Source organism: Chlorella variabilis (genome assembly GCF_000147415.1).
Source record: "Chlorella variabilis unplaced genomic scaffold CHLNCscaffold_29, whole genome shotgun sequence".
In the NCBI taxonomy this organism is placed as follows: Eukaryota; Viridiplantae; Chlorophyta; class Trebouxiophyceae; order Chlorellales; family Chlorellaceae; genus Chlorella; species Chlorella variabilis.
The window spans coordinates 307593-335532 of NW_005435059.1; the positions used below are offsets into that span (position 1 = coordinate 307593).

The following is a 27940-nucleotide window of genomic DNA, read 5'->3' on the forward strand; positions in this document are numbered from 1 at the left end:
CTCTCGGGATTCCTCTCAATTAGTCTTCTTCTGCAAACATGAAGAACTTCAGGGTGCAGCGGCGCTTGGAAGCGTTCTATACCGGGGGACCGCTGGCTGCGCCTAGCGATGGCATGCTACTGTACACAGCTTGTGGGGACGCCGTTAAAGAGGTGGAAACTGCCACGGGCGCCGTTTTGAAGACGTTTCCTGGCGTAAGCTCACATGCATGCCGCCCCGCCACGGCCCGCCGCCCACCGCCTCACCGCAACGCCACCCCGCAAACCTGCTGCAGGATTCGGAGCCGGTCACGGCGGTGGCGCTCAGCCCTGACGGTCGGTTGCTGTTTGCCGCATCTCGCAGCCTGCAACTGCGCTGTTGGTCGCTGGAGAGCGGACGGGCGGTGCGCAGCTACAAGGGCCATGCGGCCCCCATTGCAGACATGGCGCTGGATGCGTCCAGCACTCTGCTGGCCACTGGCAGCGCCGATAGGACGGTTCGGGTGTGGGATGTGGACGGCGGATTCTGCACTCACTCATTTGCTGGCCACAGGTGAGCGACGACCGCCTCAGCTTGTCAACACAGGGAGCCAAGAATGTCTGCAGCCTCTGCTCGTCCCTCTCAGCATGCCTGCCTGCATGCCAACATTTTTGTGCAGCGGTGTGGTGCTGCGAGTGCTCTTCCACCCCAAGCAGCTGATGCTGGTCACTGCTAGCGACGACGCTGGAATTCGGGTGTGGGACTTGGTGACAAAATCGTGCGCAGCAGGTAGGAGCCGGCAACTGACTCCTTTTCTACGTGTTTCGTTTTCATCGACTGCATTGATTGCGACCGCTGCTGCCGAGGCAAATGCATGCTTGGGTTGGTGGATGTCAAAAACTTACCAACGTCTTCCGGCAGGCCGTTCATTCCACCTTGTTATTGGCTGCAGTGCTGAAGGGCCACTTCTCGGCAGTCACGTCGCTCAGCCTCTCGCCTGATGGTTGGACGCTGCTGTCCGGCGGCCGTGACAGCATTGTGATTGTGTGGAACCTGCGCAACCACACCAAGCTGGCGACTGTGCCAGTGTATGAAGCTGTGGAGGGTGAGTACAGTCTTGGGGGCTGGCATGCGGGTCCGCATGGGGCCAGGCATAGCCAGCACACCTTTCATGCTTGCTGTAGAGGTTTTCTTACCTTCCTTTCTTCCTATAAACCAGGTTGTAAACCGTTTTGTAGCAGTGCTGATTTACTTGCTTACTACACAAATGCCTGCACTGCAGGTGTAGCATATCTGCCACCCAGCATGGCCTTCCCTGGGGTGCCCAATCAACCAGGAGAAGCGGGCGGCAAGGCAGCAAAAAGTCAGCTAGTGGCCTTTGCGACGGGCGGCGAGAAGGGTGTTGTCAAGCTGTGGCGCTCCGACACGGGCAAGTGCGTGTACGAGCAGCCATCCAGCGCAGCGGCTGCCTCCAGCGCGGCTGGCGGTATTGTGGAGCTGGCCTTGCTTGCCAGTGCTGGTGGGCTGCTGACCGCCACACAAGACGGCCGCCTGCTCTTCAACCGGCCAGCTGGTGACAACCTGGCGGTCGCTCACCAGCTCATCGGCAACAATGATGAAATCACCGACATGCGGTTCGTCAGCCTCGGCACCGGCAGCAGCACAGCGACAACCCGCAGCAGTGAAGATGCCGGCGGCAAGCCTGACCAGCAGCATGCAGCAAGGCCTGCCCTGCCCAGCCACCTGGCGGTGGCGACCAACAGCGACCAGATTCGGATTTTTGATTCGTCCACCATGCACTGCACTGCGACAATGAGTGGGCACACCAGCACGGTGCTAGCATTGGATGTGTTGCAGCTATCCAGTGCTGCGGCCATGCTAGCCTCCGCAGGGAAGGATGCTACCGTACGCCTCTGGAGCCTGCCGGCAGCACGCTGCATTGGTGTGGGCGCAGGCCATGTGTCTGCAGTCAGTTGCGTGGCATTTGCTCGGCGTGGCGGTGGCTTCGTAGCGACAGGTGGCACCGACAAACTGCTGAAGGTGACCACGCGCTTCGGCTTGATGGGCGCTGGAGCATGGTGATGCAGCCCTACTGCTTTGCTTGTCGCGTGCTCTGCTGTCTCACAACCTCACTCCCATTACCTATCCAGGTTTGGGACACAAGTAGCGTAGCGCTGGATGCAGAGGCGCCCGCCCAGCTGCGTGTCACTGCTGCAGTGGCTGCGCACGACAAGGACATCAATGCCGTGGCAGTAGCACCCAACAACTCAGGTGCAATGGAGCCTCTGCTGCTGTTTAAACCAATGCTTGTATTATCAACTCGCCTGCCACTTTGTGTCTGTTGCAGTGATATGCACAGGCAGTCAGGATCGCACTGCAAAGGTCTGGAAGCTGCCCAATCTCGTGCTGTCGCTGACCTTGAAAGGCCACAGGCGTGGCATATGGTCGGTTGCATTTTCCCCAGTGGATCAAGCTGTTGCCACGGCCTCTGGTGAGCGCGCAGCACGACGATGACTCATGATCATCTCATCTGGTACTTGAACCCTACTGTTTGGAGCCTTTGCAGCTGCTTTGCACTTGACAATTGCCTGGTTGTTGGGCCACACCTTTGTGCCCCTCCAATATCAGTGCCATGTTGGACATGCATTGCAGGCGACAAGACCGCGCGGTTGTGGAGTCTTGCGGATGGCACCTGTCTGCGTGCCTTTGAAGGCCACCTGGCCTCTGTGCTGCGCGTGGACTTCTTATCGGCGGGGACCCAGATGCTGTCAGCAGGAGCCGACGGCCTGATCAAGCTGTGGAGCGTGCGCCTGTCTGGCAAGGCGCTGCTGCGCAAGCTGCGATGCACGGATGCCAGTTCCTGTGCACAAGATGTGCCGACTGGCCAAGCAGGGCCTGGCCCTTCTTGTACCGACTGGCAGGGTGTACGCCTCTTGTAGAACTTCGTGTGCGGTTTGGCCTAAACTTGACTGTGCCCGTGCGTGCAGAGTGCATCAACACCTTTGATGCGCACGAGGACAAGGTCTGGGCGATGGCACTCGGCAGCCCCAGCGGCAGCGTCTTTGCCTCTGGTGGAGGCGATGGCGCCATTGCCCTCTGGGAGGACTGCACCACGGGGGATGCTGACGAGGCAGCAGCACTGGCAGAGCATGCCGTGCTCAAGGACCAGGACCTAGCCAATGCGCTCAAGGTGTGAGCTGGTTTCTGGTCCAGTAGCCACTGGCTGGTGGGCATCAACTGTCGAGTTGTGCCCGCTCAACACCCTTCACCTCTCATGCAGGATGCGGACCATGCCAAGGCAGTGACGCTGGCTTTTGAGATGCGGCACCCAGGCCGCCTGCTGGCAGTTGTGCGACAGGTGCTAGAGCGGGGGCAGCACGATGGCAGCCGCGCACTGGAGTCACTGGCAGCGGCTATGCGCGTTGACGATGTGCAGCCTTGCCTGGAGTACTGCAGGTCAGTTGTTTTAGCATTGGTTTGATGCCTCTCTGTCAATGTTTGGAGGCGGATGTTGATGGCTTTTGCCCTGCCCGCAGGGAGTGGAATGCAAACGCCAAGAACTGCCACGCGGCGCAGGCCATGCTGCAGGCGGTGCTGCACACCCGGCGTCCAGAGGTGGGTGTTTGGTGCCGTTTGACCTGTGTTCGCTCTCTCCTGCACATCTTGCGGCATGCTGATTGGCCTGGTACGCCTGTCATGCTGATTGGCATGGTCCTTGCTTCCTGGCAGGAGATTCTGGCAGTGCCTGGACTGTATGGATTGCTAGAGAGCCTGCAGCCCTACACCCACCGCCATTTTGCGAGGTGCGATAGGTTACTGAGGTCAACATTCCTCGGCGACTACATCCTGGCGGCAATGAATGTGTTGGAGGAGGAGCGTATCGATGCGCAGCAGCAGGCGGCAGATGCGCAGCAGCAGGCACCCCAGGACTTGGCTGATCCTCTGCAGCGGCGGCAGCGGCCCATGCGTGCGTTGCTGCGCACGCTGCCCGCAGCAACTGCTGGGCTGCGGGGCGCTGTCCATGCGGGCGAAGTTCATGGAGGCTGACATGCCGCGCTCCAACTTAAAATTCGCGTTTGTGTGGGAAAAGCTGTTGTAATTCAGGTTTGCCAGCCAGAGTGTCCCCCCAGCCTGGTGGTAGACAGCAGCATAAGCCTGCTTCCTACGCCGCCCGGCAACGCACATGGCTTCGCTGGGCCACGGTCGCGTGTCGAAGCTGACCCAGTGCAGGCCCAGGGGTGAGGAATCGTCGTCGAAGCAGGTTGCCTTCTTGTATCTCCCGTCCCTTTTCGTGTCCCTCACCCAGCTTGAGGGCCGGTTGCAGGATGCGGAGCCCTGCAATCAAGGCCTGCGGCCCGAGCGCACCCAATTCGCCGCCCCGTCACCGCCACCGCCACCGCCCACGAGCAGCTCACGTCTTTGGTTGCGGCAAAGGAGACAGAGCTGGCGCATTTGTTTGAGCCTGGCAAGCCGCAGCCGCGTGCTGCAGTAGTGGCCTCCCTGCGCCAGGAAATTGCTGATCTGCGTAGCCAGCTTCAGAAGGGCATAGGCATCGACCGTCTGCCTGGCAGACCCCCTGTCGCGGCGCCGTCTGTCCTGTCGGCAGCGCCTTCCCTGAAGGCGCACAGTCAACACGCCGCCCAGGCTGGGGTGGGCAGCAGTGGCAGGGTCCTGAACGCACTGAAGCTGGTTGAGGCTCAGCTTTCCGTGTCACGGCACACAGCAGCTGGCGCTCAGTTAAATCTGGCGCAGCAGGAACAGATGCTGCGGCTGCAGGACATTAATACGGAGCTCAAGGCCAAGCTCGACATGGTGCTGGCCCGTCAGGCTCAGCTGCAATTGCTGGCGGACCAGCACATCGGCACCAGCAGTGCCAGCGCCAGCTTAATGGGCGGCAGCTCGATGGGCGAGTGGCCCAGCCCCGGCACAGAGAATACCTTGGCAAGCTCATCTGCAGCGCATGCTGGCAGCCCGGCCGCAGAACCACCGCAGCATAGGGCCCCAGCCGCCGTTTGATGAAACCCAAGGTGTTTCCTGTTGCCCTGACGTTTCCGGTGTACTATAGCTCTGATTCCCATCGATTCCTTTCATTTCAAGCAAATGCATAGCGCCTGCCCCCACTTCTTCATTCCAGTCAAATCATAACAACAACACCCAATGAAGGGGGGGTCTTTGGCAGAGCAACCAGCACTCCATGGCGGGCTGCGCGTTCGTGGCTTGCTGTGCACGCGCCGCCTTCATCTCGTCACCTTCAAAGGTCCCGCTCTCGCCGCTTGGAGTCTCGCTGTCGGTCGTACGTTCCATAATCGTCCCGCTCTCGCTTCCGCCTGTCTCCAGTGTCTGACCGCCGCTCCCTGTAAGGAAGTTCACCAAGGCGTCATCATGGCTGCCTGTTTTCATGCACTTAAAACAACCCAGCAGCCAGTCACGCACCTGCTCCGATCGTGATCACGCCGGGTGTCCCTGCTGCGCTCTGTATGCCGCGGCTCCTGCTCTCGTTCCTCCCTCTCCAACACTGCTCGAGTCGTGAGTCGCTCCCTGTGTCAAGGCACAGCTTGAAGGTTAGTAAGTACTTACTAAGCAGCAATCATGATGAGAAGCACCACAACCACTCACTTCTCCGCCATGGCTCGCTCCACCAGGCGGGCCACAAACTGTCGCTTCAGGTCCTTTGGCGGTCGAGACACCATGCGCGACTCACTGCCCTTACCGCCACCAAACCGGCGCGGCCGCCTACAGGTTGCACACGGCAGAGGGCGGCAGGAAGGGTAGATGTATGCGTGATCAACTGGAACAGTAACCCCACACTCGCACTTGATACTTGACAACACGTCGCAGGACAAACCAGCAAGGCAGGCCAAGCATACCAGTGTGGTACGGTGCGGCCGCGCTCTACATCCACCAGCACACGCCTGTCCTCAATTTTGCGTCCATCGGCCATCTTGTACGCCTGCTTCATGTCGTTCTTGTGCTCGTATTCGATGAAGGCGTAGCCGCGCGGCTTGCCTGCAGCAGAGTGGGACAAGAACGGCGACAGTTGAGTGTGATGTGTGCAAGAATGTACGCCACCTCCACGTCAGCATGTTACCTCTGCAATCCCAAGCCTTCGCCTGCTTGTACGGTGCCCGATCCCGTGCCTCCCCCCCTCTGGTGCCCCTTTGCACACCAAGCGCACCCGAGTTCTTGTTGTGCACCAGGCGGATGCGCTTGATGGGCCCGTACTCCTCAAACTCGCGCTTCAGCTTGCGTTCTGTCACGTCATATGACAGACGTGACACAAAGAGCGTCTTGAAGGGGTCTCCCTGCGGCAGATGCAGCCGGCATGCAGGTGAGAGCAGGCAACCGACGCGGGCCAGGCACAGCTGCAAGGGCCCAGTGTTGTGCTGCCATAGTACGGCATGGCAGCATGTGTAGTCGGCTGCCCACCTCCACATTGGGGTCTTTGCTGGGATCCCAGCTCTTCAGGTTCTCCTCCCGCTGTCGTGCCGCCCTCTGCTGCCGTTCTTGCCGTACCCGGATGTCCCTGCGCAGGGTGGGCGGGGGGGAGCGGATTAGGTGGATGCCGAACACGAGCAGATCGCCAGACAGGGAAGCAGGACAAAGAGCGTCAGCACGTTCGCCCCTGAGTGCGCCAACAGCGTGCTCACTTCTCCACTTTGCTCTCGATGTCCACCCGCGCCTGCGTCGGCATCTCGGGGTTGCGAAAGATGCGGGGCGGTGGCGGCTGCGTCTCTGGCGGTGGCGGCTCATATTCCGGGTCCCCCCGCTCCACAAAATGCGACACATACTGCGCGATGCCGGTGTACGGCAGCTTGGGGGGCTTCTTGGGCGGCGCGCGGTGTGGCGGCAGCGGGGGGCGCGCCGCAAAGAGCCTCAAGAGCCTGTCCGGCAGACCGGTGCGGTGTCCCGACACTGCCTCTTGCAGTCGCTTCTTCTCTGAGATCCTGCTGCCGACGAAGCCCCTGAACAAAGTTGGCTCACACATGCGCGCTCATCCTCAGCATCTGGCCCTGTGATGCAGCCCGTTATGGCCCCAGCGTGCCAAGGGCACCACCAGGAAACGCGAGCGCACTCACCTATCCCGCCCAGCCATCTCGCCAGACTGGGCCAGTCGATTCAGCGCAGGTAGGTGACCTTTGAATGAAGCGATCGTCTGCGATGGTAGGTCAGCTGGTTGAATTGGTCGCGAAGGCTTCGACTGTACCGCCCCGCGGAGATCCTCTTCTCTGCATGCATGCAGTTCTCTGCATGCATGCATGCATGCAGTCTTTCACCCAGCACTCGAGGGCATGGCCAGGCAGAGCAACGAGCAGAAAGCTGGCGCCCCCACGGGACCCGGCAGCAGCGGGAGCCAAGGCCCAGCACACGCCAAGCTGCTAAGGACGCTAAATCGGTGAGCCGCGGTGGGCGAGGACTGCCGCCGGCACCTGCCGCCACCAGCGCCCACCCCGCGCTGACTGCCGCCGCTGGCTGCCCCACCCGCAGCAAGGAGCGCAAGGAGCTTGACCGCGCGCGCAAGGCGCGCCGCAACAAGAATTTCACCCTCATCCAAGAAATCACGGCACTGTGGGAGGAAGCAAGAAGGCACGACACAAGCGTCGAAAAGAGGGCCAAGCTGGTGTCTGCGATCCTGCAAAAGGTGGAGGGCAGACTAGCAGAGCTGGCCGGCTCGCACAGCGCCTCGCGCATCATCCAGACGTGTGCCAAATATGGCAGCCGCGCAGGTGGGTTGTGGCTCCGGCATGCCAGTCCTGCATATGGCACCCGGCCCACCCCCGCTACTGGGCCATCCGTTTGGCGGCCCGTCCGCGCACTTGATCCAGCCCCACCCGCCTGGTCAACACTATCGCAGAGCGGGCTGCCATCTTGAAGGAGCTGGGACCCAAGCTGTTGGACCTCAGCAAGAGCCCGTATGGCCACTTTGTGGTCAGCAAGCTGGTCAGCCTGGCGCCCAGAGAGCAGCTGCCGGGTGCGGGCAGCAAGCTGCTTTCAGAAGGCACGAATGTCTGTTCATCCTGTGTGATGTATTTGTTGGATGGACATCGGCGGCAGGTTGCATGCCTTCTCTGCACAGTCCTGATTCTCCCGAAGTGCGGTCTTGCTGCTGGGCAGGCATACTCAAGGTCTTCAGGGGGCACCTGGGCGAGCTGCTACGGCACCCGGCCGGCTGCCATGTCGTGGACGATCTCTATGCAGGTGGCTGCCGCTGCAGCAGGGCTTGGCACTTCGATGGCCTGTGCATGTGAAAAGGCATAGTTTATTAGCCCCCCTGCTGCAATGCTGCTCAACCTTTGGTATGATGTGCAGTGGCCGATGCCAAGCAACGTAATCTGATGGCGGCAGAGTTCTACGGCAAGGAGTATGTGGTCCTTGAAGGTGGCACGCTGAACAACACCCAGGGTGCGTGCACTTGTGCTGGATTGGGGCAGCAATATGCCACCCATGGCACCTTCTCCAGAAGAGCATCCGTCTCACTGTGGGGTTGTCGAGCCTGATTTGTGGTTGAGAGCTGGGATGTTTGTGGCTGCTTATGCCATCGCCCATCACTTGTAAACAAGCCCCTCTGCCTGCAGGCGCACCTGGCCGCCTCGCCGATCTTATGGCACTCGTGGATGCTGCCAAGCAGCGCTCCATCATTCAGCACATGAGCAAGCACCTAATCCCCATCATGGAGAAGGGCCTAGTGGACTGTCCCCTGGTGCACAGGTACCCTCCCCACCACCGCCACCTATGGTGGCTATGGGCAGCAGCTGGCTTGCTGCTGCCCACAGCTGTCGCATCCTGGTTTTATCTAGGGGGTCCTTTGCATGCAATGAATCTCCTACAAGGAGATAGCCCCCACACCCCGTTGTTCTTTATAAGCCCACGCATCTCTCAAAGTGGCTCTGGCGCTCTCCCCTGCCCTACAGGCTGCTCAGCGAGTTCATGGAATTCTCTCCTGCCTCGGTTGTGGCCGATGCCGCAGAGAATCTGTCAGGCGACCCCCTGCTGCACATGGTGCACACCAAGGTGAATGCCTGGCGGGTTGTCCAAGGGCACATGTGGCAAGCTGTGGTCTTAGCAAATTAATAGCGTGCTTGCTGGAACTTCAGGCCCTTTCTGTGGACGTCATGCCACCACCTGCAGGAGGGCGCCAAGGTTGCATGCATGACGCTGGCATATGGGACAGCCAAGGACAGGAAGAAGGCGCTCAAGAGCATGAAGGTGCGCATGCACATGCAGCGGGAGGCAGGCAAGGGTAATCAATTGACAACCTGAGGCCTGGGTTTGGTTTGCAGGGTCACGTGGTTGCCATGGCTCGCGATGAATGGGGCCACCTTGCACTCACCACTGCTCTGAGCGTGGTAGACGACACAACTCTGTTGCGGAAGGTGGTGGCGTCCGAGTTGCAGGTGGGTGGGAGCCCTGGAGGCCACGGATGGAATTTGTGACATCGTATTCGTCCCCGTCCTATGCTATCCATTGCCTTTTGTGCAGAGCGACCTGGCTGAGCTGGTTGAACACAAGTACGGCTACCGCGTGCTCATGCAGCTGCTGCACCCCTACTGCGGCCGCTATCTGCCGCCACAACTTCTTGCCATCAGCCGCCCACCGGCAAAGGAGTACTCGGCAGAAGCCATGCAGCGCCAACAGACGCACCAAAGCGCAGCGCAGCCCCCATTGCAGCAGCTGCAGCGCGAGGATGCAGCAGAGCCAGCACTCGCAGCAGACTCTGACAAGGAGGTGGGTTGATGTGGTGCTGCTCGTCTGTCGGCTGCGCCTTTCCAAAGCAGTATCACCTGCTGTCGTCTGAGGCAATAGCATGCTTGCGGCAACTGCCTGCAGCTGGAATCCAGCAGTGCCAGACTCCCATCTGGACCTCTAGGTGTCAGCAAGAAGCATCCGGACGTGCGGAGGCGAGAGTTACTGGCCAGTGGTGGCAGCAGCAGCCTGGCGACAGCGCTTATAAAACTGTGCACTGAGCACGCACCGCAGCTCATGCGCTCCCAGCATGGCAGTGACATCCTCGTGGAGATATGCCGGGGCGGAGAAGGCGGCCTGCTGGAGGAGTGTCTGGGAGAGGCGGGCTTGCTGGGTACAGCGCACGACGCGCTGGTTGCAGCAGTGGTGGGCAGCAGTGCTGATGCCGCCGAGGGCAGCAAGGAGGAGGGCATGCTGGCACAGCTGCAAGATCCAGCCCTGACGCACTTTTTCGGGAGCAGGGCGTTGCGGCGGCTGGTGCTGGCGTCCAGCGCCACAGATGCCAGCGGCGCAGCTGCAGCATCCTTTGCCAGCAAGCTGTGGCACGGCGCACTGCAGGGGCGCTGCCATGACTGGGTGGACACGCATGCTGCCAAGGTATTGGCAGCACTGCTGCAGTGCGGGGACGAGGAGGTGAAGCAGGCGGCCACTCAGGAGCTCAAGGCACTGGTGCCGGGGAGCTTGGAGGAGTGGGCAGCACAGCTGCTAGGAAGCGGTGGAGGCAGCAAGAGCAAGAAGCGAGGCAGGCAGGCACACGGGGCGCCTCAGCAGGTGTATTGTGCCACAATTCCTGTCAAAATGACTGTCTGAATGTGTTACATGTGCCAGCATGGAAGATGAACGATGAGTGCCCTGCAAAGCTCATGATGCCATCGCGCCTTTCAAAAAGTCGTCAACAGTGAGATTCATGTCGTCATGAGCTACTTTTGCCACTGGGCTTGGCATCTTCAAGTGGCCTGCACTGGCTTTACAGTCGAGTGTTGCCTCCTGGGGCGCCTCGGCATTCAGGACAACAGCCCCACACTGTCCCAGCCACTGAATGCATTCCCTGCAACCCTCAGCCATGTCGACCTGCAAAGCAGCAATTTTCGACAAAAACAATAAAAGCCAGAAAGAAAAGGCAACGGAAGCCGGCCGGCAGGCAAAACCTTGGAGAAGCCGCGCAAGGCAACAGGCACCAAAGTCATGGCCCACCTGCGCAGCATATTCGCCCTCAAAACGAGCTTCCTTGCACCCGGGTGGTGGTTCATTAGCGCTTTCTGCTCGTTCATCTCCGCCCGCCACTGCCGAGCCTTCACCAGCCCCAGCTGCAGCCCCAGTGTGTTTGCGCGGTTGACTGCCCACCAACTTACCTGCTTCTGTAGTTCCTGCTGTCGCTGGTGCTGCAGTACCGGCTGCAGCAGTGGCAACAAAGCCCAGGACAGCTGCAAGAAAGGGCAGCGGCACTGTAGGCTTGAAAGCCTTGCATATAGTTTGAAGGGCTTCAAAGCGCAACTTGGGCACGTAGATGTCCATAAGGGCCCTGCCTAGTCCTGGAGCGATGTGGTAAAGGCAGAAGAAGCGGGGATAGTCTGCTGCTGCAAGTGCTGCTCGAACTGCAAGTGCATGGGCCACACGTGGTTGCGCTGCCTCCTGCAGAAGGGAGAGCGAGGCAGAACTCGGTGAGAGCCCGGCTGACAGCACAGTGCGGACGGCGAGACATAGCGGCGCACCTCTTGGTTGACTTTCTTCAACGTGTTGAGCAGCTGCAAAATCTCCCCATGCCTTGCATGAATGGCTTGGTACAGAATCCTGCAGCTCCACACACTATGAGTTTGCCGGGGAAGAGTTGCCCAGCGTGCGCGTTGTTTCCCCTACACACCTGTAACTCAGGAACTCGCTGCGGCTGCCGTGCACACCCTCTGCAGCAGAAGCAAATTAGAGTACCTTGCCGTCCGACAGTCCAAACTCAATCCAATCACGTGTCCATTCCTGCCTCGCACCCCCGCCCTGACCACCCTGCTGTCGCAATACCATCCATGCACACCCACCATTGTACAGCACACGTAGCTGCGCTTGGCACTGATTGAACTCAGCAGAATCGCCATATTCTAGTGCTGCCCTTGCATGCGCCTCGTATACCTGCACAACCAACTCGTTGCGGATGTGCTGCACGGTGCAATCCTGGCGCATGCCCTGCAGTCTCAGAGCTTAGAAATGTCAGTGCCAAAGGCAGGTCAGTTGCTACTTGGCGTCAGGCAACTGCTGGGCCAAACCTACCTTGAACTGATCCAGCGCATAAAAGTAGTTGACCTTTTTGGTTCGTAACAGCGCGACGAGTCGGTCCAGCGCCAGTCGCAGCACCGGTTCAGGCCTGCAAGAACAAAATGCGGAGGATTACCCGAGTACAAGCAGGCAGGTTATTCCCTTTTCCACACGCGCTTTCCTTGCCTGACTGTTGCTGGATCAGGCGCAGATGTCAGCCGGAAGTAACTCTTCTCCAGCTCCTGGCAGGTGCCCTGCACTCCAGATTGAAAGGGCAATGGTGGCTGGATTGAGCGGGCGGCCACACTGGGGGGAATTGCTCCCATGCTCTCAATGTGTGTCTGCACCTTAATGGCCAGCGCATCCCAGTCCACGTCCTCGTCCTCTCCCTCCTCTAGCATAGCTAGCAGCTGCAGCCGGCGCTCCTCAGGCTTCCATGCACTGCCGCCACCAGGTTTGCCGCTGCAGGTCAGCAATGGGGGCAAGTCAGCAATGGGGGCATGAATAGAAGCAATGGGCGAATCTTTCGCAGGCAGCTCAGCGCCACGCCGGCAAAACAATCCAGTGGATGCGCGTTACGGCGACGCATCAGCCGTACCTGCCACGCGCATCTGCAAAGCGTCCTGCTCGGCGCTTCCGCCGCTGCCGCTCAACATACGACCAATGCTCGTGTTCTGCAGGCATTTGTGTGAGCAGGTTACACAATGCACGCTGCCAGCAGGAAATGTCTTCATGCCACAGAGCAGAGACTGCAAGTGTGGCAGCCACAGCTTTCATTCGGAAAGATAGCCATGCCTGAGTCAGAGCTAGAGGAGTCCCCGATGCTGCGGTAGCTGCGTCTTCCGTGACGGCCACCCTCTGAATCCAGCCGCCGCCGCTGTGTTTGCCGCCCAACCTGCTTCTGTTGCTGCGGCGCGTCCTGTTGCCGGACCACAACATTGCCAGCGACAGCGGGCCATGGATGGAAGCCCTGTCCAGGCCCTTGGGCTGCAACAGCCGGGCCCGCTACGGCTGCCACCTCGGCAAGCACTGCTGCAGCGTCAACTGCACACTGAGTGAGGTCTGGCAGCGGCATCGCCTCCCAGGCTCGCGTCCAGAGTTCACCTGCAAGAGAGGCTGGCAGGCTGTGTTGTACAGAAGAAGTTGCCAGGTTGCTAGTGAAACAGCTACCTCCCTCGCCCCTGCTGCCCACCTGATGCCTGTGCACTGCCAATGACATTTTTCAGCACGTCCTGCAGCTTGGGCCGCTGGCGCTGCAAAGAAACAAATGTAGATAGGATACCCAGGATGGTGTGTTGTGAATGAACGAACTGCCGTGGCATAAGGGAAGCAGCAGCGCGGCATTGGCCATGCAGCAGCACTCACCAAGTCGCAGGCTTTGAAAGCCCGCTCCACATAGGCCTTGAGGGCAGGTGGCCACTGCTGTGGCGCCACTGCTCCCTGCTGTGGGGCGTTGGCTGTGCCCGCCTGCACGCGCATGTATGCTGGTGCTGCCGCCGCGGGTGCCATGCTGCTGTTCAGCTTGGCCGCAGCCTGATTGAATGCTAGCATCAATGAGCTGGCGCTCTCTGTGGCCTTGGGCTTGGGCAGCTGCGGACGGATGGTGAAGGTGCGCCTGCCACTGGCCGCCGTCGCCGAGGAATGCTGCACCAGTGACGCCGGGGGTGGGATTGCACTATATGCAGCACGCTGGTGCTGGGGTTGCTGCTGCTGTACAAAACTGCCATCACCAATGCCAGTTGCGGGCGCTGCCATATGGCCAGCTGCGGATGAGCAGTGCTGTGGCGGGGCCCCCGGCGGCGGGCCCGGCGGCGGCGGAGGCTGCGGCATGGTGGCTGGCCATGCTGCTGGATGCCTGCAGACAGAGCACAGGCGTGTTGAGGAGGAGAGGGGTGCTAACTGGATGTTGACGAAAGAGGGCCATCGCACGTTGGATGGTGCCAGGCCGGAGCCTGGCCGTGTTGCCAATCCCACTGTTGCTGCTGCTGCGCAGCCGGGTAGCCTGCATACCCGCCATGCTGCTGCTGCTGTGGCCACTGGCCATACCAGCCTGAGTATGTGTACTCAGCGGGCGGCAGCGGGGGCTGGGCAGCAGGCTGCGAGGGCGGGCCTGGCTGCGTTGAGAACTGTTGCTGCCCATAGGCCTGCCACTGCTGCTGCTGCTGGGCCCAATGCAGCGCGCCGTCCGGATTGTAAGCCATTGACGCGCATCTGATAAGGAGGGGTGAAACAGGGCAATCAGCCGACCTAACGTCCCACCTAACGTCTGGCACCCCGCCGCGTTGGCACGCTCAACCATTGGCTACTCATCGTCCCGCGTATTCTCTTCTTCTTCTTCTTCTTCTTCTTCTTCTTCTTCTTCTTCTTCTTCTCATGTGAATGTTGCAATGTAGGTTTGTGATACAATTCAAGGAATGCAGCTGGTGCTAGATTCGTCCTTCCAGCGCCTGTCCATTCCAGACAATCGTCCCCGCCGTGTGGAAGAGGTTATCAGTGCCAATCACGTGGGCGTCCACCAGAGCGGAGGTTGAACGTGGGATGCCCTGCAGCACGAGCATGGATCGCAGATTGTGTGGTGAATCGTCACTGTGGATTCAGCAGGCAGCATGAAAGCGCCAGCACACGCACATGAAGCGCTCGATACTCGCGCAGGTAGAAGGAGAAGGTGGAGGAGCCAAAGCCGGCAAAGCGCTGCGCCCGTGCCAGCACCAGGAAGTCCAGCAGCGCCTTTTGCTCGCTATTCAACACTGCAACAACGCCAGAACCGCCCAAGGGCAGATGAATGCAGGTCAGGCCTGCAGGGGGTGTCGGGCAAATCGCTGCCCAACCCGAAAGCCGACCCACGCCAATGACCGGCGCGGCCATCGCAGTACGCACCCTCCAGCTCCTTCTGTGGGATGTACTGCTCCTTATGGTGCACCCGGCTGCATACGCCGGTGTGCATCAGGTAGTTCTTGGTGCGATCCATCTCAACTGCACATGGCGCAGATGGCTTGGCAAGGCAGCTATGTGGATCTGCCCAAAGCACGAAGCAAATAAACGTGCAGCATGGGCACTCCTGTCGTGCACCCTGAAGCCCACCAGAGGCGCCGTAGGTGAGCATGCCGGATGCCACGTAGATGCGAGTCGTGCTGTTAAAACCCACGCTGCGCATGGTAGAAATGTAGCCCTTCCATACCACCTGCACAGTGGCAGGATGAGAGTGTAGCACGGTGTGAGAAGTGACGTCCAAACAGCCTGTCGCCCCACACCAACTTCCGCCCCAAGCCATTGAACATCAACCCGCAGGCAGCTTGCCTGCTGGCCGCCCATGATGGTAGCCCAGTCGCGGGCGTCCTTTTCGATGCGCAGGTGCAGGCCATTGAAGGGCTGGGCGCTCCCTTCTGTCATTGCATCGACAATGCGATCGGCCATGGCAAGCAGCTCCGGAGCAAATACTAGGCTTTTGGCCACCTCTGTCACCACGGGCAAGTTGCTGCAGAGCAGTGGGGGCGCGAAGCAACCAGGTGGCGGTTGAGCCAGAGAACGAGGAATCTCTCTACCTGCCTGCCCATCATGTCGCTCAGAACACAAAGCATGCCAATTCTACCACATTGCCGACTGATCCACAACGGTTTTGTTGCAGATGACTTTCACCAACCTGAGCGATCGCAGGGAGAAGAAGCTGCACGGCATGTCCAACACGACGTACTGCAAGTCTGCCGCTGGGTCGTCCCGTAGGATGCTGGTGGCCTGACCCACCACCGCCATCCGGGCGCGTTCCATCAGGTCTGCAAGGTCCAAATTCCGAAGATACACGCCCTCCATCCTGCAGAGCAGGCAAGCACGAAGAAACAGATCCGGTTAGCTGTGCCAGCAGCTGCTGCTGGACCACCGCCTCCAGGACACAGGAGATGCCCCACTTGCCTTACTACAAGGTTGGGGTCCAAGCTCCCCAGCGGGTATTGCGGAAATGCAGCCTCTGGCATGGTTAGATCTGGGAAGGGCCGCAGTGATGGCGTCCGATGCACGACCATGCCTCGCGGCCGCCAGTAGTCGATGATAGCATCCACGTCGAGGAGGCTTTCGAGGGGCACCGGCGACCACCGCACCTCGTTCTTTTCTCTGTTCATGCTGCAGCAAGCCAACACAAGCAATACAACGTCTGTACCTGTTGTGTGCAAGCAAGCCAGCAACAATACTGGCCCGAGCAGCGGTTGTCTGATGCCATGGGCACAAAGAAAGCGGCAAACTCGCACCTGAAGTAGTGCGCAAACGAGTCTCGGCACACCGCGGGCGGCAGCACCAGCTCTGCGCCCAGGGCCGCTGCCAGGGTGAAGGCTGCGATGTGGCTGTAGTGCTGATTAATCAGCCCCGTGCATGCAGTGTAGCGCAGCAGCACACGCAGCCGTTTGTATGGCCGCCCCTCGGCCCGCCCCTGCTGCAAGTAGTGCTGCTTTGCCTCGTCCGCTGTGCTCATGCCCAGCTTGCGTAGGTCAGGATGGTACATCAGGTAGGCCTGCAGCCCAGCAGGGTAGGGGCCAGGACCTAGGCTGTGCTCTGCCAGTCTCATCGAACCCTTTGCTACAAACAGGTGCAACAAGGTCGCCCACCTGCGCATCAAAGTCTCGCGGCAAGCCCGGGTATGCCTCGGGCTCCTGCTCCTGCTCGCCAGCATCCAGCGCAGCAGCGCCCACCACCGGTTGTCGCTCGACCGCCGCTCGCCGCAGTGCTGCACGCCGGCTGCGCAGGCTGCTGTCGCTGCCGAGCACTGTGATGGACATGTCCTGCCCATTCTGCGTGACGGTAGTGGACCGGGTCCGCCCAAAGCGGTCGATGACCAGCTCTGTAACCAAATTGCCCGTGCCTTGCGAGGTTGCCGTGGCAGCGATGACCGTGGTGCCGCCACTGCGGCCGTCGACACCGTCGGCACTGCTGCCGGGCCCAAAGGGCAGCAGGCCGCCGGTAAATACGAGACAGCGGTAGAGAAGCACGACCGAGGTCAGCAGGCACAGGGTGACCAGCAGCCTGTCCATGTACCGGAGGACGCGGCCGCCGGCAGCACCAGGGCAGCGGTGGGGGGCGCCAGGCTTGCGCGCGGCCACCAGCGTCGGCGGCAGCATGGAGTAGCCGCTGGGGTGGGGATAGGATGCTTAGCTTCACGAAAGCCGAGCGCTCCACATGCCCGCGGCAGATGCACCGCGTTTGCGGCGGCCCCTGACGCGTAGAGCGCTAGCCAGCAGAATGAAGTTTGGTGCGGGGGACGCCAGGCGCCCTGTGCTGCGCAATAGGCCCCTGCAGCTTGGGAATAAGGGCCGATCCGAAGATGATGGGGACACTGCTGGAGCGGCAGCTCACAATGGGGCGTGAACACGTGTTTTGGTAGAATTGAAGCTCGACACAGCGCTTGCGCTCTGGAGCCCATATGTTTCCCCTCGCCAGCTCAGCGTCGAGCATGAGTGGGCTGCTCCCAGAGCTCCCGCATGCGGCTGCAAATTCCAACCAGGTTGCGGACCTAGAGCGCCGCCTCTCCACAGCTGTTGGCGCCGTCGCTTCTGCACTCGCGTGATGCTAAGGCAAGCCGCCTTGTCCCTCTCCCGCGTAGCTCCAGTGGCGGCAGGCGAGGCCCTGCCACCAGCAGGCGCAGTCACATGGCAGAGCCTCTGCTGCGTCTCTGCTACGTGTCTGCCGCGACACGAGTTTGCAGCCTGGACACAGCAAGCAGCGGCAGCAGCAGCGGTGCGCCCCACTGCCACACCTGCCGCCGACCCTGCCTGCCCGGCAGAGCCCACACCAGAGGCGCCGCCCGACGTGTATGTGCGGTTGGATGAGCGGGTCCAGCAGCAGTACAGCGTGCCAGCCAGGAGCGTGTTTGCGGTGGTGGAGGTGGGCGGCACGCAGTACAAAGTAGCCCCCAACGACGTGATCGTCGTGGAGAAACTGGCAGACGTGGACGTGAACGACAAGCTGCAGCTGCAGCGCGTGTTGCTGCTGGGGTCTCAGGCGGAAACCATCGTTGGCCGGCCGTATGTGCCCCATGCGGCAGTCACAGCGGCAGTCGAGGTGCGGTGGGCAGCGGTGGCAGCGCACGCCCGACCTCTTGCCCGCTCATTCAGGCGGGCAGGAGGTCGCTTCATGCACTGTGCCGGACTGCATGATTGTTTTTGCCTGAGCCGAGTTTTGCACCGTTTTTTGGTCCGCAGGAGCAGTTCTTGGACGGCAAGGTGCTCATCTTCCACAAGCGGCGCAGGAAAAACTCGCGCCGCCTGCGCGGGCACCGCCAGGTGTGCTGTGAACAGCAAGGGCCTAGTGCTGTGAAGAAGGAACTTAGCCTGTTTGGGAACTGGTTAAGCCCCGCTCCTATATCCACTTCTATCTGCTCATCTGTCGCTTCTCCCATTCCTTGGTAATGCAGCCGCTGACGACCCTGCGGATTTTGGACGTGAGCGGGATTGCCGATAGTGCAGCAGCAGGAATTGCAGCGCTGTAGCTCTCCCTGCGAGAGGATCACATGCCTGTAAATCTGATGCAAACATGCCAGACTCACGTACCTTCAACCGCCTGGCAGTACAACGGCGACGGTATAGCGGCCATAGGGCCCCCATGCCATTTCACGCGTCCCGCGTATTCTCTTCTTCTTCTTCTTCTCCTCCTTCATTCCCGCTGTAACAGCACAGGCTACAGGCCAATGCTTGAGCTCGCTGCGGCCTCTCCAGAGCGGGTCGCGACCTCCTCTTCGCGACGCTCATCGCTGCTCCGTGGCAGGGTGTTGCTTCAGGGAAAGAAGCCACCAGTCGGCGCCGCTCCGTGGCCGGCGCCCCGCCGCCTTTGCCGCGCCCAGCCCGCAGCGGCGGCCGCCGACGGTGACTCTGATGTGGCAGTGTTCCGTTTCACGCTGGGCAGCGACGCAATCGATGCGCTGGTGCCCAGGGTGGTTGGCGCAACGGGGGCTGTGCTGCTACTGCTGAACCACTTGCTGGCAGACCAGGCGCCGTCAGATGCCCAGGCAGGCGGAGGCGGGCTGCCGTTTGTTAGCTTGCAACTGCATAGGTGATGGGGGCTTCCTTTGCTATGCTTTCAGTTTCACTTCCATTCCACTCTCAACCATCCCACCCGACTACCCTGCCAGTGCAGGCCCGGGCCGAGGCACTGGGGACCATGCTTGCTGCAGTAGCTTGTGTGGCACCCACCATTGAGCTGCGGCTGAAGGAGCTGCAGCCGGGACGGGGAAGGCAGGCAGCAGCAGGGCGCGTAGAAGGCGCCATCTCCGCGTTTGCATTGCCACCCAGCATGCCCGAAGCCCAAACACAGGTATGTGGCAGCTGCCTGCTGACGACGGAGCGTACTGATTATGGACCTTACAACAGTTGAACATTCATCTGGGCATGGCAAAGGCAGCATGGGTTGCATGCTGGGGGATCCCGACCATACATGACATGCTTTGCAGCAGGAGCTGGCGTGGGCTTCCTACGCCCTGCTGCTTAACACAAACATTTGCGGCCTGGCGGCGTTCTGGGACGGGCAGGCAGTGCTGGTGCGCGGGCTGCTCCGCGTGCCATCACTAAACGCACCATCTGGCAGCGATCGAGACAAGGCCGCTGCAAGAGTTTTGGCTGCTTTGAGCAGCACCGAGCTGGCAGCTGCCAGCAGCAAGTGGCAGCAGGGGGTATTGTACTGCCCAGACCGGACGGCCATGGGACGCGCAGGGGCAGGCAGCTGGGGCTGCGTGGCCGAGGGCGCCGAGGCGGTGCTGGTGCAGCCGCTGCGACCGCTGGGGGGCACGAGCGCTACAGCAGCAGCAGGTGATCAGCTACCAAATGGAGCTGGCACATGCCGTGGGGTCTTGCTGCTGCTCTCGGAGCGGCCGCGTGCGCTCAGCGGCAGGGAACGTGCCTGGTCGGCGGCGGTGGCGGCCAAGCTGCAGAGCGCGCTGGCGGATGCCACTCTGTAGGGCAGAAATGCACACGTGTTTGGTGCCTTCCGGCATCCCCGCTGGCGCCCTGCTGGACAACTCACTCTCATATGAATCAATGAGTCTCTCGGAGATTGGTTGTTGTGCACCTCTTGCTGTAAAGTTTGCACCCTGACTTGTGTGTTGTGGTAGGAAATGCTGTCCACGGCCAGCCGGGGCCTACGGGCCGTGGCCCAGCACCTCCCCGCCCTGTGCACCCAAAGAGGCAGTCTGATCGGCACTGGCCGATGGTTCAGCGCAGCCCAAGCAGAGCCGCTCGCTGGTGAGGCGCCGCTGGCCGGACGTATTGCGTTGGTATCAATCCGCCATTTGGGCGTCCAAGTCGTGAGAAGGTTGATCAGTGTGGCTGAGGGCACGCCAACTGGACGGCAGCCGCTGCCGCCTGCATTTTTTGCCATCACCGCCATGAATGAGCCTCCCATGCCTGCTGCAGGGGAAGAAGTGATAGAGAAGAAGGGAATCCAGCTGCGCGGCGCTCCCATGTACCTGGACATGCAGGTAGCGCATTCTGAGCGAGCGAGGCGGATTCAGACGAAATATTTTCGCTCGAGTCGCTGTCGCTGTCCCATGCAGGCCACCACCCCGCTGGATCCCCGGGTCGTTGATGTCATGCTGCCATTCATGACGGAGCAGTATGGGAATCCGCATTCACGCACTCACTTGTATGGCTGGGAGGCCGAGGATGCGGTGGAAGTCGCTCGTGCCCAGGTGGATGGGCATATTTGTTTAGGAGGTTTGAATCACTGTATGATTTCTGCTCTGATCTCACTTGCAAACGGAGCTCGTGCCGATTCACATGGTGGCAGGTGGCAGGCGTGATTGGCGCGGATCCCAAGGAGATCATCTTCACAAGCGGCGCCACCGAATCCAACAACCTGGCCATCAAGGGCGTGGCGCAGTTCTACAAGGACAAAAAAAACCACATCATCACCACTCAGGTTGCTGTGCTGCTTGTGCTTGCAGGCGCAAAGGACCACTAACCATCTCACTAATGTTGTTTGCTCTCTCATTGGGGCCTGCATCAGGCGCCAGTTACGGACCAGCAACTGTGTCTTCCTCGCTGCTGCAGACGGACCACAAGTGTGTGCTGGACTCCTGCCGGTACCTGCAGCAGCGCGGCTTCGATGTTACCTACCTACCTGTGGAGAAGAATGGGCTGATCAACCTGGGGCAGCTGGCTGATGCCATCCGCCCAGAGACGAGCCTGGTGAGCAGTCGGCTGGCAATGCAACAGTGGAAGGTTTGAACCCTGCCTGGCCTACACGCATGTTGAACGAACCACCGTCAGACGCACTGGTCACGAGCATAACCACCCTGCAGGTCTCTGTGATGGCGGTTAACAACGAGATTGGCGTTGTGCAACCGCTGATGGAGATTGGGAAGCTGTGCCGCCAAAACAAGGTCTTCTTCCACACAGATGCAGCACAGGTAGGCGGGGCAGAAAGTTGACACAGGTGATAAGCGAACCAAACAGGTCATCGGTAACCGTTGCAATCAGCGGAGGCCCATCCACAGCATCTGGCACTTGTACAGGCGGTGGGCAAGATCCCCATCGACGTCAACGCCATGAACATCGACCTGCTCTCCATCAGCGGGCATAAGCTGTACGGGCCTAAGGGGATTGGCGCCATCTACATCCGCCGCCGCCCGCGGGTGCGCCTGGAAGCGCAGATGAGCGGCGGCGGCCAGGAGCGCGGCCTTCGCAGCGGCACCGTGCCACACTTCCTGGCAGTAGGTATGCATGGCAGCCGTTTCATGTGCTTGCTGTTTGTATTGCTGTTTGTTAGAGCTCAAGCTACTGAACGAGTGTATTGTTTGCAGGCCTGGGTGCAGCATGCGACATTGCAGCCCAGGAAATGCAGCGAGACCAGGGGCACATCAAGCGGCTGAGCGAGCGGCTCTACAATGGCATCCTCTCCCAGCTGCAGGTGCAGGGCGCCTGTCGAGTTTGTTTGTTGCAAGGGCAGGCTTGCACGCCACCATATGTAGAAGTGGTGTTGCACTTTCTTACCGCCTTATGCAGGGCGTTGTGCTGAACGGCGACCCGCTCTCGCGCTACTGCGGCAACATCAACCTGTCCTTTGCCTACGTGGAGGGCGAGTCGCTGCTCATGGGGCTTAAGGCAAGGCTTTGCCTCCGGCATTTTAATTATTTCCCGCTCCTAAACCATTTTCAAGCTACATACTGCCCGCTAATAATGTCACCTGCTTCATCGACTCTCCAGGATGTTGCGGTCTCGAGTGGCAGTGCATGCACCAGTGCCAGCTTGGAGCCTTCCTACGTGCTGCGGGCGCTAGGTGTTGAGGAGGACATGGTAGGGTGCCATGGAGCCAGGTGCTTGATGTTCGTTGGCCCCCATTGCGAGATTCCACAAGCCGCCCGTTGTTCAAACGCCTCTGGCTCGCAGGCACATACCTCCATCCGTTTTGGCATTGGCCGTTTCACCACAGAGGCAGAGGTTGACCGCGCAGTCGAGCTGACGGTGCAACACGTTAACAAGGTGTGGACGCGTGATGCTGCTGGCTTTGGGGAAGGTTGGCAACCACGCATTTGTGAGCCTTACCATGGGCTTGGGTTCTTTGCCCTGCAGCTGCGGGAGATGTCGCCCTTGTGGGAGATGGTCCAGGTGCGGTTGTCAGGCTGATGCAACACTTCACCCCCTGTTGGAACCCCCTTCCTTCTGCGTGTCATGTTCTGTCTCCATATATTGCAGGAAGGCATAGACCTGAAGACTATCCAGTGGAGCCAACACTAGCTCAAATGCCCGACTTATGCATGCATTTTCCCCTGCTTTTCCTCCCTCTCCCGCTTCGCCCCCTTTGTATACTTTGATTCCTGTGCATGCTCCAGGCCTTTAACACACAGAGAGGTCTGTTAGAGAGGCAGCAGCGGCAGGAGTAGAACAGCAGGATGCACTGACACGATACGAATGAAAAGCGAGCTCGAGAGAAATTGGGCACAGTGAACCCGTTGATTTCGAAACCAGGCACGAAGACAAAAAGGGTTCAGGCTGGTGTACACCGCCTGGAATTGCCGAGTTGTATGGCGCTGCACAAGTAAACTGCTGCCACAAGCAGGGCCAGCAGAGATGAGGTCCGAAGGCTTGGTCAGGGGCCCCAAGACAGCAGCAGCAGCTGGTGGCGGCGCCGCCACCACCGACACCCTGGACTGGCGCGGCTCGCCACCAGTGGCCAGGCTACTGCGACGGCTTGGATTGCTGCAGGGGCCTGCAAGCCCACACTTTGGTGCTGGCCACATTGCCAGCGCTCTGGGCCGCCTGCAAGCGCAGGTATGGCCGGGTGCCACATCTGTGTGCTGCACTGATTTCTTCACTTTCGGCGGGTTTTGATGACTCGTGTTTGTTGCTGCTATGCATGTGCAGGCCTCAATAAGCCGCCGGCTGTGGAGCAGCCAGGCGCTAACCTGGCAGCCTGCAGATAAACCATGCCTTGAGGCTGCGGCAGCAGCAGCACCCAGCAGAGATGAGATTGAGCTTCCCATTGTGCGACAGACGGGAAGCTTGGCTGTCTGCTCCTCCACCATGCCCGGCGCTTCCCCTGATGCTGGATATATTCAGGTGGATGCGGCCGAACAACGTAGCGTGGCAGCAGCAGCGGGACACAGTGCAGCATGGGGTGCCAGCGTTGACTTTGCAGACTTCTCAAGTGCACCAGCCTCAATTGCTGTGAGGCAGCAAGCAGCAGGTGCAGCTGACTGGCCGCTGCCAGCAGGTGCAGCACCAGCAGCAACAGATTCAGGGAGGGAGACTGCCTCTGCCAGCAATGTTGGCTCTGCTGATTGCGGAGCACGGCCCGTGGCAGACGGATTGGATGGCCGCTGGTCGCAGACGGCAGTGAGGGCAGCTGGCACCGCTGCTGGCAGTGGATGGCGGGAGCCTGCTGTTGCCGACTCTTTTGGCGCCTGGTCTGATGTGCTGTTTGTTGAGGCGGCTCCAGCTGGTCATACTGTGCGTGAACGTGTGCCCGAGTTGGAGGATGCAGCACCAAGAGGAGTGGCACCAGGAATGCTCTACTCCTCATCCCCTCTGGCTTTGCCTGAGGCTAGTTTCATGTTGTCTGCAAGAATTCTCTAGCGAGTGTGGCAGTTGCAGAGAAATACCCGCTTGCGCACGCGTAGCTGCAAAATCGGGCATCAGCAAACCAGCATAATGTCGGCGCATGCATTGTCGTACGAATGGAGCGCAAGAAAGTCGGTCAGGTGAAGAAGGTGGTCAGCCCCGCCACGGGCAATGCGGGTTGCTGACAGGAGCAGCCTGCACATGGTCCTCGGCAGCTGCAACGCGCTCAATGTGCTTGACCCAAGGCAAGCGCGTGTGTGTGCTTGTGTGTGTGTGTGTGTGTGCATGTGCCCTTGTAATGTGTGAGGTTACACGAACGGGCAGGGTGGTTCAGGCAGCTGCGTGGGCGGTTCAGGCTCCTGCTATTGCCTACGGCTGGCCGGCGGTCTCCCTCTCCCTACTCCTGCTGCTGGACGGCCCGAGCTGCTGCAGCGTGCCGAGCTGCTAGATGGCGCCGCCGCCGGCTGCCGCCACCACCTCGTTGACCACCTTCTTCAGCACCAGCTTGCTGAAGGCCTGCTCGTGGCGCCCCGTGAGCTTTTAGCGGTTCGCTGGACCGCCATCGATGTGGGTGTAGCCGCAGGTGACCTGACGCTTGCCGATCTCGCAGCGGTTGCAGGCCCGGGGGGGGGGCTGGATGGACCCCGGCTGGTTCTTCATCAACGCGATGAATCCCAGGGGCTGCTCCCCGCCCAGCTCCCAGGCCTCGCCGCCCTCTTCCGCTCCCAAACTTCAAACCGGAAGGGGCGCTCCTCCAGGGCCTTCTTGACCTGCCCTGCAGCTGCATGCAGGGGGCAAGTGGCGGGCGGGTGGGAGGAGGCTTGCGCGGCTGCTGCGGGGGAGCGGGAGGCCCTGGGCGCCGCCGGCGCATAAGAGCACCTCCAAGCGCACGCCCTGCACCGCAACCCGGCTGCCTCGCCCTCCCCACTCACCGTCAGCCCTCCCCCTGACAGTAGCGGTCGCTTTCTGGCGGGACATGCCTGCCGCCTCCAGCTCCTCCGCCTCCGCCTGCATCCTCTTGTCCATCAGCACGCAGGCTGAGCCAGGGATGCGAGCGGGGAGGGGAGGGAGGCTGGGGGGAGGGGCGTGGTCGGGCTGCGGCGGGGAGGTGGCCAGCCGCCACACAGGCGCACGCGGCAGGCGGGGAGGCAGGCCACGTTGCAGGGGAGCACATTGCAGGGGCGGCCCGGGGCGCCGCCGGCGCCCAACAGCGGTGCGGGGCAAGCAGGCAGCGGGCGCCACGGCGAGGGCGGGGAGGGGCGGGGCAGGCAGCGGGCGGCGCAGGCTCACCCATCTTCTGGGCGGCGATGCTCGTCCCCTCCTGCGTGTGGCCGTCCAGCGCCATCCTGGCCTTGCCTGCACATAGGGGGGCGCCAGCAGCAGCGGCAGGGGGGCTGGGGCGCGCCAGCAGCAGCAGCAGGGGCTCGAGGCGCTGGTGTCAGGCTGCGGCACGAAGGCGGCCAGGTTGTGCCAGTGCAGCCGCCACTCAGGCGCACGCGGCAGGAGGGCAGGCCGGGGCGCCGCCGGGCGCACGCATGCACTGCAGCCGCCCCCCAGCTCACCGCCAGCCTGCCCCTTGACGATGGCGACCGCCTTCTGCGGGTCCACGCCTGCCGCCTTCAGCCGCTCCGCCTCTGCCCGCATCTTCAGAGGCGCCTCGTCCGTCAGCACGCCAACTGCGCCAGGGATGCGGGCGGGGGCGGGGAGGGAGGAGGGAGGCGCTGGTGTCTCCCAAGGTATGGAGCGGCGGGTCCTGCAGACACCTGGCATCAGCAGTGCTCCTCGCCCCCCAAGGCTCACCTCTTCCTGCAGCATTCAGGAGCAGTCTTGAAATGGCAGAAACCACGGTCGGAGTGTCAGCAAGTGCTGGCAGGCTCACTGCATGGAGATAGTCGGCTCCTTTTCAACGATGTTGCCAAAACTAAATCCCACATCCATCAGCTCGGCCAGGCCTGGAATGGGAGCTCAAGCTGCACACCGCGAGGGCAGCCGTGGGGTAGGAGCGGCGGCAGGAAGGCGGAGGCAGCAGGAGCCCCCAGCGCCGGTGCCATACGTGCCGGCCGCCTGTGAGAACCCAACCTGCGGTGCAGAGTAACGGTTTCTTCCTAGCTAGGACAGGGAGGGATTGCATGCTGACATGATGACAGAGGCGTGGCAGGCTGCCACTGGCAGCCAGGACCCACCATGCCAGCTGTCCAACCAGCTGCACGAAGGTCCGGGAGTTTGCGGGGACTTCTGGCTGTGTGGAATGTATAACGCATCGCCCTGGGTCAGCCATTTCGGCGATTGATGTACAATGCTGCGCCAATGTTGTACAGCAGGTTTCGCTCAAGATGCCTCGTGCGCCTCCGCAATATGCAGGTTGTAAGCCGCGTGGAAGTCGGGCCGAATGGTGGCGGCGGCCGACGGCTCGCTGACGGGCCAGACGCCCGGCGGCGACACGTTGCGGGTGCGGGAGGTGTGGCAGGACAACCTGGAGCAGGAGATGAAGGTGAGGAGGGGGTTGCGAAGGCGTGCGCTCGTTCACGCCACCGGTTCACCGCCGCCGCCCCCCGCTCCACCAAAAACTTGCAGCTCATTCGCGACGTGGTGGACGACTACCCCTTCCTGGCCATGGACACAGAGTTCCCGGGGGTGGTGGCACGCCCGGTGGGCAGCTTCAAAAACAGCGGAGAGTACCACTACCAGACGCTCAGGCAAGCGTCAGGGCTGCCGCGAGGAGGCAGCGTGTTCTGTGAGACGCCGGTCTTGCTCACTTCCACCGCTCGTTGCTGCAGGCTAAACGTGGACATGCTGAAGCTGATACAGCTGGGCTTGACCTTCACGGACGCCGAGGGCAACCTGCCGCGCATCAACGGCGAGCTGTGTGTGTGGCAGTTCAACTTTAAGTGAGGATTGACACCACAGGTTCCTAATGCCACAGGACATTTCCCTCTGGCACTTTTTTTTGTGTCACGCTCTCTTCCTGATCTCCCACAGGGAGTTCCGGTTGTCGGATGACATGTACGCCCAGGACTCTATTGAGCTGCTGAAGCAGTCGGGTATCGACTTTGCGCAGAATGAGACTCGCGGCATCGACGTGCGGCACTTTGGCGAGCTGCTGACGGTGTCGGGCGTCGTGCTGAACGAGGATGTAAGGAGGATCCTCAGCCGTAGCAGTGTGCAAGCGCTCAGGCTTTGGAGTCCCGCGCCTCACTGCACTTGCTGCTCCCGTTAACTGTATGCAGGTACGATGGATCACCTTCCACAGTGGGTACGATTTTGGGTACTTGCTCAAACTGCTCACCTGCTCCTCCCTCCCCACCAACGAGGGCGAGTTCTTCCAGCTACTCAAGGTGGGCTTGCCTAAAACCGGCGTGAGCAGTGGCAAGGGTCGGCTGCTTCTCCTCAGCGCGATTTGTTCAGTGTCGATTGGAAGTGGCAGAATCCAGCAGCAACAACCCGCTCTTTCCTGCAGCTGTTCTTCCCGCAAATCTTTGACATCAAGTACCTCATGAAGTTCTGCGACAACCTGCACGGCGGCCTTAACAAGCTGGCAGAGACACTGGACGTGGCGCGCATCGGGCCGCAGCATCAGGTGTTGTTCTCGCCCCGTTTTCTCTCTCTGAAGTTGGCATTCTGCTGAGAGTACCAGCCTTACCACCTTGCTTTCCTGTTCTGGATTGCAGGCGGGCTCGGACTCGCTGCTCACGAGCGCCACCTTTCTCAAGCTGGCACAGCAGCGGTTTCAAGGAATGGACGGCGTGGGGCAGCACCGCGGCATCCTGTATGGCCTAGGGGAGGACGGTCGCGGCCTGATGGCTGGACAAAGCGACGTTATGTGAAAATTTTCCCATGCAAATATACTGGTTGCTGCCAGTGCGGCCTCTGGATGCCAGTTGCGGCCTCTGGATGGGCGACACGCGGCACAGGACAGCAGCATTGCTCAGAGGACTGCCCGGGTGTCTGGGTCCCCTGGGGTGAGAGAG

At 60.9% G+C, this 27940-nt stretch overlaps 9 protein-coding genes across 9 annotated transcripts; 5 read left to right on the plus strand and 4 right to left on the minus strand.

Annotated features, from left to right (window-relative positions):
* Positions 1–38: 38 nt before the first annotated feature.
* CHLNCDRAFT_140192 (hypothetical protein) lies at positions 39–4057 on the plus strand (the record flags this gene model as incomplete). The annotated part of the gene is made up of 11 exons (XM_005843497.1): positions 39–53; positions 275–531; positions 638–747; positions 911–1063; positions 1241–1774; positions 2176–2229; positions 2671–2814; positions 2946–3148; positions 3239–3414; positions 3495–3573; positions 3953–4057. 11 exons carry the CDS (start codon positions 39–41, stop codon positions 4055–4057), a joined length of 1830 nt encoding a protein of 609 aa, XP_005843559.1.
* A 1152-nt stretch (positions 4058–5209) lies between these two features.
* On the minus strand, positions 5210–7051 carry CHLNCDRAFT_140193 (hypothetical protein; the record flags this gene model as incomplete). The annotated part of the gene is made up of 7 exons (XM_005843547.1): positions 5210–5312; positions 5575–5691; positions 5826–5964; positions 6134–6260; positions 6385–6481; positions 6606–6839; positions 7035–7051. 7 exons carry the CDS (start codon positions 7049–7051, stop codon positions 5210–5212), a joined length of 834 nt encoding a protein of 277 aa, XP_005843609.1.
* Positions 7052–7247: 196 nt separating this feature from the next.
* On the plus strand, positions 7248–10509 carry CHLNCDRAFT_55086 (hypothetical protein; the record flags this gene model as incomplete). Its single annotated transcript, XM_005843498.1, has 11 exons — positions 7248–7351; positions 7444–7682; positions 7811–7927; positions 8071–8154; positions 8266–8358; positions 8532–8664; positions 8868–8967; positions 9085–9162; positions 9237–9350; positions 9436–9681; positions 9934–10509. 11 exons carry the CDS (start codon positions 7248–7250, stop codon positions 10507–10509), a joined length of 1884 nt encoding a protein of 627 aa, XP_005843560.1.
* Positions 10510–11225: 716 nt separating this feature from the next.
* Positions 11226–14144, minus strand: CHLNCDRAFT_140195 (hypothetical protein; the record flags this gene model as incomplete). The annotated part of the gene is made up of 10 exons (XM_005843548.1): positions 11226–11331; positions 11561–11600; positions 11730–11874; positions 11959–12052; positions 12115–12197; positions 12291–12405; positions 12542–12617; positions 13136–13196; positions 13309–13564; positions 13918–14144. 10 exons carry the CDS (start codon positions 14142–14144, stop codon positions 11226–11228), a joined length of 1203 nt encoding a protein of 400 aa, XP_005843610.1.
* A 225-nt stretch (positions 14145–14369) lies between these two features.
* On the minus strand, positions 14370–17045 carry CHLNCDRAFT_140196 (hypothetical protein; the record flags this gene model as incomplete). Its single annotated transcript, XM_005843549.1, has 8 exons — positions 14370–14486; positions 14572–14690; positions 14821–14916; positions 15025–15124; positions 15226–15418; positions 15584–15751; positions 16182–16441; positions 16536–17045. The coding sequence occupies 8 exons, from the start codon at positions 17043–17045 to the stop codon at positions 14370–14372; spliced, it is 1563 nt and encodes a 520-aa protein (XP_005843611.1).
* A 121-nt stretch (positions 17046–17166) lies between these two features.
* On the plus strand, positions 17167–18412 carry CHLNCDRAFT_140197 (hypothetical protein; the record flags this gene model as incomplete). The annotated part of the gene is made up of 4 exons (XM_005843499.1): positions 17167–17176; positions 17708–17985; positions 18126–18206; positions 18338–18412. 4 exons carry the CDS (start codon positions 17167–17169, stop codon positions 18410–18412), a joined length of 444 nt encoding a protein of 147 aa, XP_005843561.1.
* Positions 18413–20374: 1962 nt separating this feature from the next.
* On the plus strand, positions 20375–22766 carry CHLNCDRAFT_56390 (hypothetical protein; the record flags this gene model as incomplete). Its single annotated transcript, XM_005843500.1, has 12 exons — positions 20375–20392; positions 20468–20602; positions 20701–20832; positions 20964–21101; positions 21215–21322; positions 21428–21629; positions 21716–21822; positions 21918–21983; positions 22119–22208; positions 22302–22394; positions 22485–22520; positions 22608–22766. The coding sequence occupies 12 exons, from the start codon at positions 20375–20377 to the stop codon at positions 22647–22649; spliced, it is 1167 nt and encodes a 388-aa protein (XP_005843562.1). The 3' UTR covers positions 22650–22766.
* A 1650-nt stretch (positions 22767–24416) lies between these two features.
* CHLNCDRAFT_140199 (expressed protein) lies at positions 24417–25742 on the minus strand (the record flags this gene model as incomplete). Its single annotated transcript, XM_005843550.1, has 6 exons — positions 24417–24488; positions 24704–24753; positions 24905–25009; positions 25263–25328; positions 25535–25648; positions 25736–25742. The coding sequence occupies 6 exons, from the start codon at positions 25740–25742 to the stop codon at positions 24417–24419; spliced, it is 414 nt and encodes a 137-aa protein (XP_005843612.1).
* A 612-nt stretch (positions 25743–26354) lies between these two features.
* On the plus strand, positions 26355–27822 carry CHLNCDRAFT_59811 (hypothetical protein). The gene is made up of 7 exons (XM_005843501.1): positions 26355–26463; positions 26547–26668; positions 26750–26860; positions 26952–27105; positions 27200–27307; positions 27430–27549; positions 27641–27822. Exons 1-7 carry the CDS (start codon positions 26362–26364, stop codon positions 27794–27796), a joined length of 873 nt encoding a protein of 290 aa, XP_005843563.1. The 5' UTR covers positions 26355–26361; the 3' UTR covers positions 27797–27822.
* The last annotated feature ends 118 nt before the right edge of the window (positions 27823–27940 follow it).